We start from the raw sequence: 11,930 nt of genomic DNA on the forward strand, positions 1-11,930 counted from the left end.
TATATTGCTCAATTTTCATTTGAAATATAATTTTAATGGCATGGGCACTTAAAATAAAGTTACACTCACGATACAATGAAGTCGTAACTTAAAATTATTATGATTTAACTAGATTCTTAAGTCTATCTCACTTTACTTTTTTATATTATTCCACCAAGAAAATAGAGTTGAAGGCAAAACACTTAACATCTTGTTTCAGAGAGTACTATAATAATGTTATTGACATTTTAAATTAGTCATTTGACAGATCCGAGTTTTGTCCCGGCTTCATCACCCGCAGCGAATTGCGGAGGTTATTTATGATTCATAAAATATGAAGAATTCATACGTTAAAAACACTGAACTGTAATAAAGACTTTACCTGAATATTATATAATATAAATTATACACTTTTCTTAACGAATTGCCGGTAAGTAAAGCTATGTATTGCATCATGTTTCATTTGTTTTTCATACCGTGTAGTTTGTGAAAGGGTCGATATTCTCATTACGACATCACGTAAGAAAAATAAATCGTTTTTATCGTCGGTATTACAGTGAAACCTATGTTTGCAGGCAAGAAGTGATAAAAATGTATGCACGAATCGGTACTTACGGCTGGAACGGCTTGCAAAGAAAACTTAATCTATCTAGTCCAAAAAAATACAGCAATGGGATCTTGAAAAAAAAGGAGAATTATTCAAACAGTTTGCTGCCTGGTAAAGTGTATCATGGATTCATGTGTACAGATGTAGAACCTATCAAAGAATATAATATGACTGCTTATTTTCTAACACATGAAAAAACTAAGACTGAATACTTGCATTTAGAAAGGGACGATGGTAATAATGTATTTTCTGTTGGGTTCCGAACAACACCAAAGGACTCGATGGGTACACCACATATTCTAGAACATACAGTTTTATGTGGTTCAGAAAAATACCCTGTGCGAGATCCATTTTTTAAAATGTTAAATCGGTCTCTTGCTACATTTATGAATGCATTAACGGGCCCTGATTATACATTCTATCCATTCTCTTCTCAAAATGAAATAGACTATAGAAATCTTCAGAAAGTGTACTTAGATGCTGTATTTAAACCTAATTTAAAAAGATTAGATTTCCTACAAGAAGGCTGGCGGCTAGAACATGAGAAATTAGAGGATAAGTCGTCAGATTTAGTGTTTAAAGGTGTTGTGTATAATGAAATGAAGGGAGCATTCTCTGAAACTAGTTCGCTATTTGGCCAAAGATTCATAAACATAATCTTACCGCAAGGCACTTATGGTTATGTCTCCGGTGGAGACCCACTATGCATTCCTGAACTGACACATGAGCATTTAAAGAATTTCCACGCAACTTTCTACCACCCAAGTAATGCCAGGATATTCTCCTATGGCAACTTTCCATTGGAGCATAACTTAAAATTCGTAAATGATACATACCTTAGCAAGTATTCATACTTAGATCCTAAAAATACAGTTGTGCTGCCACAGGAAAGATGGACTGCAGTGAAACGGGCTACAACACCATGTCGAGTTGATCAATATGGTGGTCCGATTGAGAAGCAGAATCAGATAGCCATCGGTTATGTAATGTCCGATATAACAAATGTATATGAAACATTCATGATGACTGCGCTGGCCGAACTGATGATAATTGGCCCTAATTCTGCTTTCTATAAGAGCTTGATTGAAAAAAACATATCTGGCGGTTATAATTCATTAACTGGTTACGATAATCAAATACGAGACACCTTATTTGTCGTAGGATTGAAAGACGTAGAAAAATCGAACTTTGAAGTGATTGAAAAACTCACGAATCAAACAATAGAGGAGATACATAAGAATGGCTTTGAGAAAAATCATATTGAGAGCGTTTTACACGGTTTCGAGCTATCGATTAAGCATCAAACTCCGAGATTCGGTCTTAATGTACTTTTCAATTTGATGCCTTTATGGAATCACAACGGTCCAATGCTTAAAGCGTTAAAAGTAAACGAATTATTAGACAATTTAAAGGCCAATTTGATGAATCCACAATACGTCAAAGATATAATTGAAAAGTACTTCATAGCAAATAAACACAAACTTATAATGACAATGGAACCAGACCCTAAGTTTGACGACATTTTTAACCAAGCTGAAGCAAAATTACTCCAATCTAAAGTCAAAGAATTAACACCAGAAAAGAGAGAAGAAATATACAAAGATGGTTTGGAATTGTCAGAAGCGCAGAAGAAAGTTCAGAATTTGGATATTTTACCGTGTTTGAAAATTGACGAAATAGCTCTCAGCAAAACGGCTTCAAAGCTAAAACATACTGTATCTGGTACCATCCCGTTACAGTTGTGTGAGGCGAATACAAACGGTGTGACGTATTTTAAAGGTGTCCTTGGAACAGAATCGTTGAACGATAAACAGAGACCTCTACTACCATTCTTCACTTATATTCTCGGCAAATTCGACACGAAATCCCACAACTATCGCGATTTTGATAAATACGTAAGCAAAACTACTTCCGGCTTAAGCTTTGTTACACATGTGACTGAACATATTGATTTACAAGAACAGTATGAACAAGGAATGTTGATTAGCAGCCATTGTCTCGATGAGAATGTACCTAAAATGTTGGATATATGGACAGAAATATTAGACGTACCCAAATTTGATAATAAGGAGCGTATGTCAATGCTTTTAAATAACTACTGCTCTTCTTTAACAAATGGTATTATTGATAGCGGTCATACATACGCGATGCAAGCCGCGCGCTCGCTTATATCGTCTGCTGATGAATGCAAGGAAAGTCTACAAGGAATCAAACACATAATGGACATGCAAGAAATCCAAAAGACACATAAAATAGAAGATATACAATCTATCATTCAAGAAATAAGCAAAGAAGTGCTAAAAGGCAGCAATTTAAGAGGCGCGTTCCACTTTTCGAATGGTAACGACAGTTTACATGAAGAAATCGATAGATTTTGCGTAAATTTGTGTAGAAACGAAGATATTAAAGATGTGAATAGAATTAATTTCACAGATTCGAAAACGCAACCCAAAGAAAGTCGTGGTTTACACATTTCCATGAATATTCCGGTGAATTACTGTGCTAAAGTTATTCCAACGGTTAGATATACGCATCCAGATTATCCAAAATTGAGGGTACTTTCGCGGTTTATAACGTCTAAGTACCTACATCCCGTTGTAAGGGAACAGAACGGCGCTTACGGCGGTGGCGCGATGTTATCCATGGATGGAGCTTTCAACTTCTACTCTTATAGAGATCCGAATTCCCGTCTCACAATGGATGTTTACGATCAAACCTCAGAATGGATGGACGCAAATACCAACTTGGTTGATGACCAGAATCTCTTTGAAGCGAAACTATCGATTTTGCAACAAATGGATGCGCCTGTGGCCGAATACATGAAGGGTGTCGAACTATTCCTGTACGGTCTCTCTTACGATATCTGGAAGACGCAAAGAGAACGAGTTCTAGCTGTCACTAAGGAGGATTTATTAGAAGTCTGTCAAAAGTATTTGACAGCTGACAAATGGGCGGGAAAATGTGTAATTGGTGAAGGCGCGTCGCAACAGATATATAAGGATTCGGAGTCTTGGGAAAAACTTTGCGGCCCTCAAGAATAACTGTGTATTGCAGAGAAGAAAGACCTATTTAGAATATCAAGCTAATAGCTTATGTAGGGGCTCCTACAGACTTAAGAAGAAGGGTCGTCAAAGGAAATTGGCCTTTGCTGTGCAGTAAATGGGCGCTATTTTTAGATACATCTGTAAGTCAGATTGTGTACTGAAGAAGTGGTTGTCCTATCTGTTTGTTATTCAATATGTTTATGTGCAAGTTAGAAATATATGGTATAGTTTAATTATTTGTTTCATTAGAAATACCTTTTTTGTTAAATGTTTTATGTGGGTAGTTTGAAATAATGCAATAGGTTTTTTTATGTGTTATTTCAAAATGTATTTAACTACCCTTCAAATAAAAATAATCGATGATAATTTATAAAGAATACAAATATGTATAAAAAAAAACAATTTTTTTATTTATCAAATGCTATTTATATCTTTATTTTTTTGAAATTGTGAGATTAATTTTATGACGACTATTATTTATTTATAGTATGATAAAATTTTGTACATTAAGTCCTATTGTAGGTATCGCACTTAAAATTACTTATTAATCTATCTACCTACTGCAAACAGAAACGGCTGCACTGATTTGGATGATATATAACATGTACCTTCTTTATATCAATTTAGAGTCGAATAATATACAATCGAAAGGAATTTTAAATAAAAGACAGGGCAAGGAATCTTATACTCAAAACATTTTAAAGTGAGTGGGTGAAACATGTTTTGTTGTTTTAAAGATTTTGGTTAGAAAATGACGAGCATATTTCTTTTTCAGCCTCAAAATGGCCTTACCAGTAAGTTTTCAAGACCCTGAAGATTATTTCGACGAGTGTTTCGAGTTTTTCATCGAATACGATTATCTATATAATTTTCCAAACACGCATTTATTAATAACTGACACTTTAAACCGAATAGATATAGATGGATTGGAAGATGTTGATATTTTTGCTAGAAATTTCGATCCTTTTAAATGTCAACTAAATGATTATTTAAATAATTTGATACAAAAGTTGGGTAGATTGCGAAATGAATGTTCAAAGTTTGAAGAAGATGGAAATTTAGACATGTATGTGGAAGCGCCTCTTGGGCCGAAAAAGAAGCATGAAATAATGTATTTGGCTAAGGAGATAGGAGCTGCTTGTAAGGACGTAGGATGTGAAACTGTGGTTGACTTCGGATCGGGCTTGGTGAGTAATCTATACTAATATTATAAACGCGAAAGACTTCTCCTCTTTACTCCAAAACCAATATATATTTGGGAAAAAGTTCAGTTAGTATGATGATATAAATTTATAAAGAATAGAAAAAATTCGACCACGATGCGGGACTCGAACCCGCATCCTTTCACGCCAATCCGGGGCGGATGCTTGACCAATTCAGCCACCCGTGACCCGCCAGAGCGATCGATGATGATATTAACTATAGTTTCAGTACTTAGTTGCATTGAAATCAGAATTTCAAAATATTAATTTACAAAAATTAGATAATAATTGAAATGGCATGTCCCAGACTGATAATGAAATCAATCAATTATTTTAATTTAAACATTCTTTAATGTCTGTTAATTTTAACATATTTTCAAAATATTATTGCTAATGCAATAATTTTCATCTTCCAGGGATATCTCGATCAGCAGATTTTTATCACAAACAATTTTAACGTTTTGGGCTTAGAATGCAACGAAAACCACTACGTCGCAGCGAAGAAGCGACAACGACAATATTACTTGAATTCCGTTGATCATGTCAAATATTTAAAGCATACAGTTACCGAAGATTCAAATGTGAAAATTGAAGAATGTATTCGGGATAAATTTTCAAAGAGACAAAACTTCTGCATGGCTGGTTTGCATGCGTGTGCGGATTTGACAGTTGATGCCGTTAATTTGTTTTTAAAAATGGAGGACGCTCGCGCCATTGTCATTATGCCGTGTTGCTATCATAAAATATTAGAGAGTGGGGATGGCAGATTTAAAAACTTTCCACTGAGTAATTGTTTGAAGGATGTGTTTGATAAATATTCTGGATACAAATATCTGCAGAAGCCGTTTTTAAGGCTTGCTGCTCAACCGCCAAATATAGCTGAAGATAATATGGAAGATTTGGTGTTTTCTTTGCTGGCTCGAGCAACACTACAAGTTTATGCAAGCCGACGTAAGTTTCTTGTTATCTTTACTTCGATACTAAATAATATAGTTTATTTTGTGCTATTCGCATCAAGACCTTTATTAACTGTTAGGCGGTACGAAGTTCGCCAGGTCAGCTAATTAACTTAAGTTGAAATCATAATCATAGTAGTTTATAAATTTATTAAACACACAAGTAGATATCCGTATTTCTCCATAAATATTTATTTATTAATCATTTCAGATAACTGCCTTTTAAAACGCAAGAAAAGAAAAGCGGTGAGACTCAAATCAAAGCACAACGACTTCGATGCATATGCAGAAGATGCAGTATATAATGGATTTTTTCTTATTCGCAATTCTCAAGATGAACATGACAACACTGAGCCAGTTTTCGATCCTTCGGAGCTGTCAAAAATTTGGCGCCACATCTCAGAAGTGACGTTTAAAAAAACAGCCATATTTATTTTTTTGCAAAATCTCATGCAACCAGTATTCGAAAATTTTGTTTTGTACGATAGATTGTTATATTTAAAAGAAAATGGTATAGAGAAATGTGAAATTAAGCGAATCGTTGATGAACGAATATCGCCCAGATGTTCTGCGTTGATAGCTAAAAAATAAAAAAAAGAATTGTGAGTTAAATAAAAATCTACCCTCCTGTGGTGTCCCATCACGATATAAAACAAATACATTGTACAAAAGCTGTTTATTGTTAAAGTTTCCTTACTATTCTGTACCGTTCAAGTTGTATAGTATAAAAATTTTAACATAACTCTATGCTAATATTTATCAAAATCAGAACTTTTTTGGAGTAATATATACTAACTGATGAACTTCAGCGAAGAATTTTATCGTGTTCAATTTCATACCTATAGGTACTGTATGTTATAACTATAAGATTGTCATATTTTTTTAGAAATAATGATTAAAAAGATCAAATAGCGGGCCATTATACTAGTCAGATAAATTAGGATAGTATTTATAATATTAGAGATAATAAAAGATAGTATAATGATATTATAAGACTGTAAGTAGGTACTTTGTAGACTGTAGTTGTCTAAAAACATAAAATGCATAAAAAATTCTGAAGAAGCACTTAATTTAGTTGGATCTAAATTCACATCAAATTATTCGACTGAAATCGGAAAATAAAGAGGTACCTACTTACGTAATTTCATGCACATTTTTTTCAGCCATTAAAAATGTTATATAGATTTTTCCGCACAATAAAAAATAAAATACAAATTATTCACACATAATTTATTAAAAATATGTCTTTTTACAAATATCAACTACATTATTGTACAAAAATTGTGATGTTCAAACATTGCACGTGTTTTAAATATTACAATACTTATGTAACTAATTATATTTTAATTATTGCTGAATTAAGGTCCTTTAATTTTCAAAAATTAGTAACAAATTTTCAACCACGCTCCACGAAACATATAGTCGAGAATATCCATAGTAGATAAAGGATACAACAATATTTCCTTCTATTTTTATAGTATTTAATGCATTTATTTATTTTAAAAAGAAATCGAAACGCGATCTATGTGTCATCGCGATACATAGAGTATTATTTTCTAATGTTAAGCCATTGACGTAGTCCGTCGAACAAACAACTCACAATTACTGTCACAAACTGTCCGAAGCAAAACTCTGCCGAAGCGTGTTTTGGGCAGAGTTTAATAACGAGCGATACAATAGATTTTGAACATTACTGCCACATAATAAGGTGTTTATTTCAATGAATGTTGTACCTATACAACGCCGCTCGGATATAATTATCTACCTTTTAACAGTCGATTGTGAGGATAGTTCTTTATACTTTATATTATATATTAATTAGTATATAAAAATGAAACCTGTTTCGCGATGTCACGGCATCACGTGTGAACGGGTGGACCGAAGTTCGAGGATGGTCCTTATGTAGAGAAAACGTAAATATGTACCACGGGCGAAGCCGGGGCGGACCGCTAGTACTTTATAGTATGTCAATGTGTACAGCATTAAGCTGTTAATTGCTAAATTATTACTTGTGTCGTTAATTTTCCTTTTGTGAATATATTTGTCAGTCTCATTCTTTATAAACGATATTCTATAAAGTGAAGATTATTACAAAGGGTTAGTTACTCTGTTTCGAATAGAAGAAGGGCTGGTCTAATTTCTAGTGTAACTTTTTTTCTGTATTTGAGCTCTGATTGACAAATCAAAAGTATAGAGAATATTTTTGTCTCATATATTTTGTATTAATGTAAAAAATAATGATTTCATTGATTTATAAATGTTTTAGTTCTTTTTAATCTAATTTTAATAATTATTATAATTCTTAATTTTTGAGACAATCTTAAAAACTTTAAAATTCAATTAGCCTCTACAAATTGGTCATTTTATCATAGATTTTCAATTTAATTATCGCGATCTTAACTTATTAACATAATTTTCGAGGCAAGTAATGGCCACAGACCTTTTTAAAATTAAAATTCATCATCAATAAATTAAGAACATTATATAATATAAAATAACGTGGCATTTGTGATTTTTACTTGTGTTGTAGGACTATTAAATTGTGGAATATGAATTTACTAGTTTTTAAGTGATTAACAAACGTACTAAATTAAAATACATTTAAAAAACCATTTCAACAAATAAACAATCACAATTTTTTTATGTGCTACCACAGAATACATAATAGTAGCTAAACGCTACAGAACGGACACTCTCCGCCTCCCGCCAAAATTAAACTTACCTCACCCCCGCGCGATCAGACATAAAATGGGCCATATTTTTCCGCAAGGACGATACGCAACGAAGATTGACAACATTAATCAAATTGACTTAAAGTAATTTTATTATTTTGGATTTGTGATTATCGTTTTTCGTAGAAAATGGTTAGATATTGTGCTGTTTACGGATGTATTTCATCAGAAAAACGCGAATTTTTTTTTACGCTAGTCACAAATGTGCCAACCATAAAGCGTTAACACACACATTTGCAATCTCTACAGTGTGACTGTCAAAACGATCATTTTGTATGGAGTGTCCGGGGTGTGGTGCTACTATGCCATTAATTGCAAACTAATTCGAATCTTAATACTCACACATTAAATGCCAATTTTGTACCATTTTATGAGTCTTTTAATACTTTTTTCTTTCCACGTTTCCCCGGTATCATAATTTTCGTTTTCCACTCTTCCATATTATCATCCTGGAGTTGAACCAACTCCCCAGTCTGTGGATTAATTGGAAACACACCTTCTGGAGTAATTTTCTTTTTCGACGTGTCCATACCATGCCGTCTCTTCATATGTTTATTATAATTCGACCAATTCGTAAACTTCATACCACATTGTTCACACGCGTACGGCTTATCCCCAGTATGCTGACGTTCATGGTTCTTTAAAATCTGCTTGAAACGGAACGCTTTATTACAATACTTGCATACATGCGGCATAGAGTCTGTATGTATAATTTTGTGTGCGTTCAACTGGTATTGTAACCGGAAACATCTGCCACACTGTTCGCAGGAAAATGGTTTAACTCCAGTATGCATTTCAACATGACGTCGAAGCATGTTTGGAAATATGAATGCCTTATTGCAGATTTTACAAATGTGTGGACGGACTTGGTCATGGGCCATAATGTGTGATGTGAGCGTTCCTTTCTTATAGAATGTTTTACCACAACGATCGCACGTGTAATCTTTCTTTCTGTTTTGCGTGTGTATAGACTGGTGGTCGCGTAGGCTATTTGGTGTCTTATACACTTTATTACACAGTTTACAAGTCAATTCTTCTATCGTTAACGGCGCTCCGCGTTTTCTGTTTCGTTTCCGTTTCGGTTTGATTGGTTCAAACTCTTCTAAATGGTCCTGTAGTGATTCCTTTGTGAATATCTCGCCGCAGAGGTGGCAGGGTAGCTGGTCATCTTTGAAATGTTCCCTGACATGTGTGTCTAGCAATTCCTCGTCGAATACTTCATCGCAGTATTCGCAGCGCTTTCTAAAATAAAGATAAATAGTAAGTGTAAGTATGAGAAATAGTAGGTTTACATGTAGATTCCAACTTTGATAAGAGATTATATTTATTAATTGGATGTGTGTTTTATTAAAAATATGAACATTGTCATATCACAGCACTTTTGATAACCATGTTATTTCTCATTTTACTGCTGGGTATACCCTTTATGTATAGTATATGTATATTTTTAGCAAGACAGATCATAATAACCACCAGTGGCAGTTCTATTTGTGAGATACAATACAACTACGATAAAAATCTTTAAGTGTTAAGTACATGGAATATAAATACACATACCTTAATTTCCTCTTATGCTTCCTAACATGATTGATAAACAGATCAAAGTTACTACAATCATAATTCTTGCAATACACACAAGTGAATGCATTACAACGACCATGTGTGACTCTACTGTGCAATCTCAGAGTGGTAATATCCAAAAACTCTATATTACAATAAGCACAAGTCCACGGATAATTACTCCATTTAGACACTGATTTCTTTAAATTACTCTCTTCATTTGCGTATATCGTCATTTCAGGTATATTCCGGATCGCCGCGTCGAAAATATCCTGTACGTTTAAATCGTCGTTCAGTTCGTCTTTTGGTTCTTTTTTCACGTCGATCTTTTTTATGTCTAACATGTTCTGTTCTAGATAATTCTCCGTTTTAACTTCTTCTAAAATATCGTCGTAGGCCCTGTCGTCGTCTGATACGTATTCTTCTCTGTTTAATAAACTCGACAATACATTTTGTGATCGCATGACTGTGTTCAAAAATTCGTACGCTTTGTCGAGAGCGTCGTAGCATATGAAACATATCGTTTTCGGTAAACCGTTGTTGTTTATTAAATCTACGTAAATAGCGTTCAAAAATGATAATTTTCTATGTACTTCTTTGCTTTTGCTTTCTTCATTTAGGTTCAGCATTTTATCGCTATTCTTCTGTTCTGCACAAAATCGACAATATGTATTTAGTCTTTCCATTGTGATTGCTTAGCTGGACGATTTAATTAGTCTAGAACTGGTTTTAAACTCATGGTTTTGAAAAATTTAATAAAATTGTTACAAAACAAACCTTCACCTTAACTTTTTTGACAAGTTTTGAAAGTTGTTATGTCAATTGTCAAATATAGCACATGACATTTGTATTACAGACTAAACATACGGCACAGAATATAGAGAAAAAGGTAGTGATGTTCTGTTTGCGTATATTAACCGTATTCATTTTATTGCTACTCTTTCTAATAACTGATATCTAGGTAATAACAGAACTTACGTATTTTTTCTTATTACCTACAAGTACCATTGGCTATAATAATGTATTTATATTTCTATTTATACAATCTCTTACCATTGATGCTTGAAATAAGTAATTTACGTAGATAGCGGTTTTAACTGCGGTCTGCGGACGAACCCGCGGGCAAGAGCAGGTATTTTTGAGCGCCTAAGTGTATTATTATTTATTACCTATATGTATTACTACCTACGACATACCGCCAAGTATAATTAAATCCGTTCACTAGTTTTCATATTATTATCATGTTAACTTGTGAATATTCGTAAACCTCTCATATAATATTATTCTTACTATGATTACGATTATCTTTGCTATTACTATAGATATATTGATTAAATTAACTTTCTGTAATCTGTCCATTTATATGTTCTGTAAATCTGTCTCTGTTATGAAAGAAAGAATAAATTAAACGTAGACGGAGAATCCAATATACACCGGCAATGCGTGTCGCAGAAAGGGATAGAAAAGATTACGTCACAATATTTAGGGTTACCGTAAGAGGGAAAATTTACCCCACAATTTGTAAGATACAAATCTCTCAATATCATTATTCACATAAGTGGATAATAATGAGATATCCACATAATGATATTATGTAGATACATACTTACATGTCTATACTTAATATTATAAAGAGAAAAGGTTTGTAATTATGTATGTATGTATGGTTTTCACGCATAAACTACTGGACCGATTTCAAAAATTCTTTCACCATTAGAAAGCTGCATCTTCACTGAGCAACATAGGCTATATTGCATTTTTAAAAAAATTAGAGATCCTTACCAAAAATGCAATAATGTATCCTTAATAAAAATTCTGTCATCGCGTGCGCTGCGGAATCTATTGAAGAT

At 33.4% G+C, this 11,930-nt stretch overlaps 3 protein-coding genes across 4 annotated transcripts; 2 read left to right on the forward strand and 1 right to left on the reverse strand.

The window, feature by feature from the left end:
- Positions 1–40: 40 nt before the first annotated feature.
- Positions 41–7,664, forward strand: LOC149476412 (methyltransferase-like protein 25B). Of its 2 annotated transcripts, none has more exons than XM_089712270.1 (4): positions 41–202; positions 4,406–4,817; positions 5,249–5,783; positions 6,000–7,664. In XM_089712270.1, exons 2-4 carry the CDS (start codon positions 4,413–4,415, stop codon positions 6,377–6,379), a joined length of 1,320 nt encoding a protein of 439 aa, XP_089568396.1. In that variant the 5' UTR covers positions 41–202; positions 4,406–4,412; the 3' UTR covers positions 6,380–7,664. The 2 variants fall into 2 exon arrangements, with proteins under 2 accessions (XP_089568396.1, XP_089568395.1); XM_089712269.1 differs by lacking the exon at positions 41–202 and adding an exon at positions 240–328.
- Positions 270–3,863, forward strand: LOC149476413 (presequence protease, mitochondrial). The gene is made up of 2 exons (XM_089712153.1): positions 270–409; positions 555–3,863. The coding sequence occupies exon 2, from the start codon at positions 571–573 to the stop codon at positions 3,625–3,627; it is 3,057 nt and encodes a 1,018-aa protein (XP_089568279.1). The 5' UTR covers positions 270–409; positions 555–570; the 3' UTR covers positions 3,628–3,863.
- A 1,168-nt stretch (positions 7,665–8,832) lies between the features above and the next one.
- LOC149476414 (uncharacterized) lies at positions 8,833–10,877 on the reverse strand. The gene is made up of 2 exons (XM_089712242.1): positions 10,078–10,877; positions 8,833–9,762 (listed from the first exon to the last, which is right to left on the reverse strand). Exons 1-2 carry the CDS (start codon positions 10,764–10,766, stop codon positions 8,889–8,891), a joined length of 1,563 nt encoding a protein of 520 aa, XP_089568368.1. The 5' UTR covers positions 10,767–10,877; the 3' UTR covers positions 8,833–8,888.
- Between the last annotated feature and the right edge of the window lie 1,053 nt (positions 10,878–11,930).

The sequence above is a fragment of the Colias philodice genome, chromosome 28, assembly GCF_061535455.1.
Source record: "Colias philodice isolate Cphi_HAF_F1 chromosome 28, ilColPhil1 Martin Lab GWU primary, whole genome shotgun sequence".
NCBI classification, from domain to species: Eukaryota; Metazoa; Arthropoda; class Insecta; order Lepidoptera; family Pieridae; genus Colias; species Colias philodice.

Coding starts and splice junctions, on each gene's coding strand:
- LOC149476412 (XM_089712270.1), top strand. CDS start 4,413: ATGGCCTTACCAGTAAGTTTTCAAGACCCTGAAGATTATTTCGACGAG. Junction 4,818..5,248: donor TTGACTTCGGATCGGGCTTG/GTGAGTAATCTA, acceptor TTCATCTTCCAG/GGATATCTCGATCAGCAGAT. Junction 5,784..5,999: donor ACAAGTTTATGCAAGCCGAC/GTAAGTTTCTTG, acceptor TAATCATTTCAG/ATAACTGCCTTTTAAAACGC.
- LOC149476414 (XM_089712242.1), bottom strand. CDS start 10,766: ATGGAAAGACTAAATACATATTGTCGATTTTGTGCAGAACAGAAGAAT. Junction 9,763..10,077: donor AAGCATAAGAGGAAATTAAG/GTATGTGTATTT, acceptor TCTTTATTTTAG/AAAGCGCTGCGAATACTGCG.
- LOC149476413 (XM_089712153.1), top strand. CDS start 571: ATGTATGCACGAATCGGTACTTACGGCTGGAACGGCTTGCAAAGAAAA.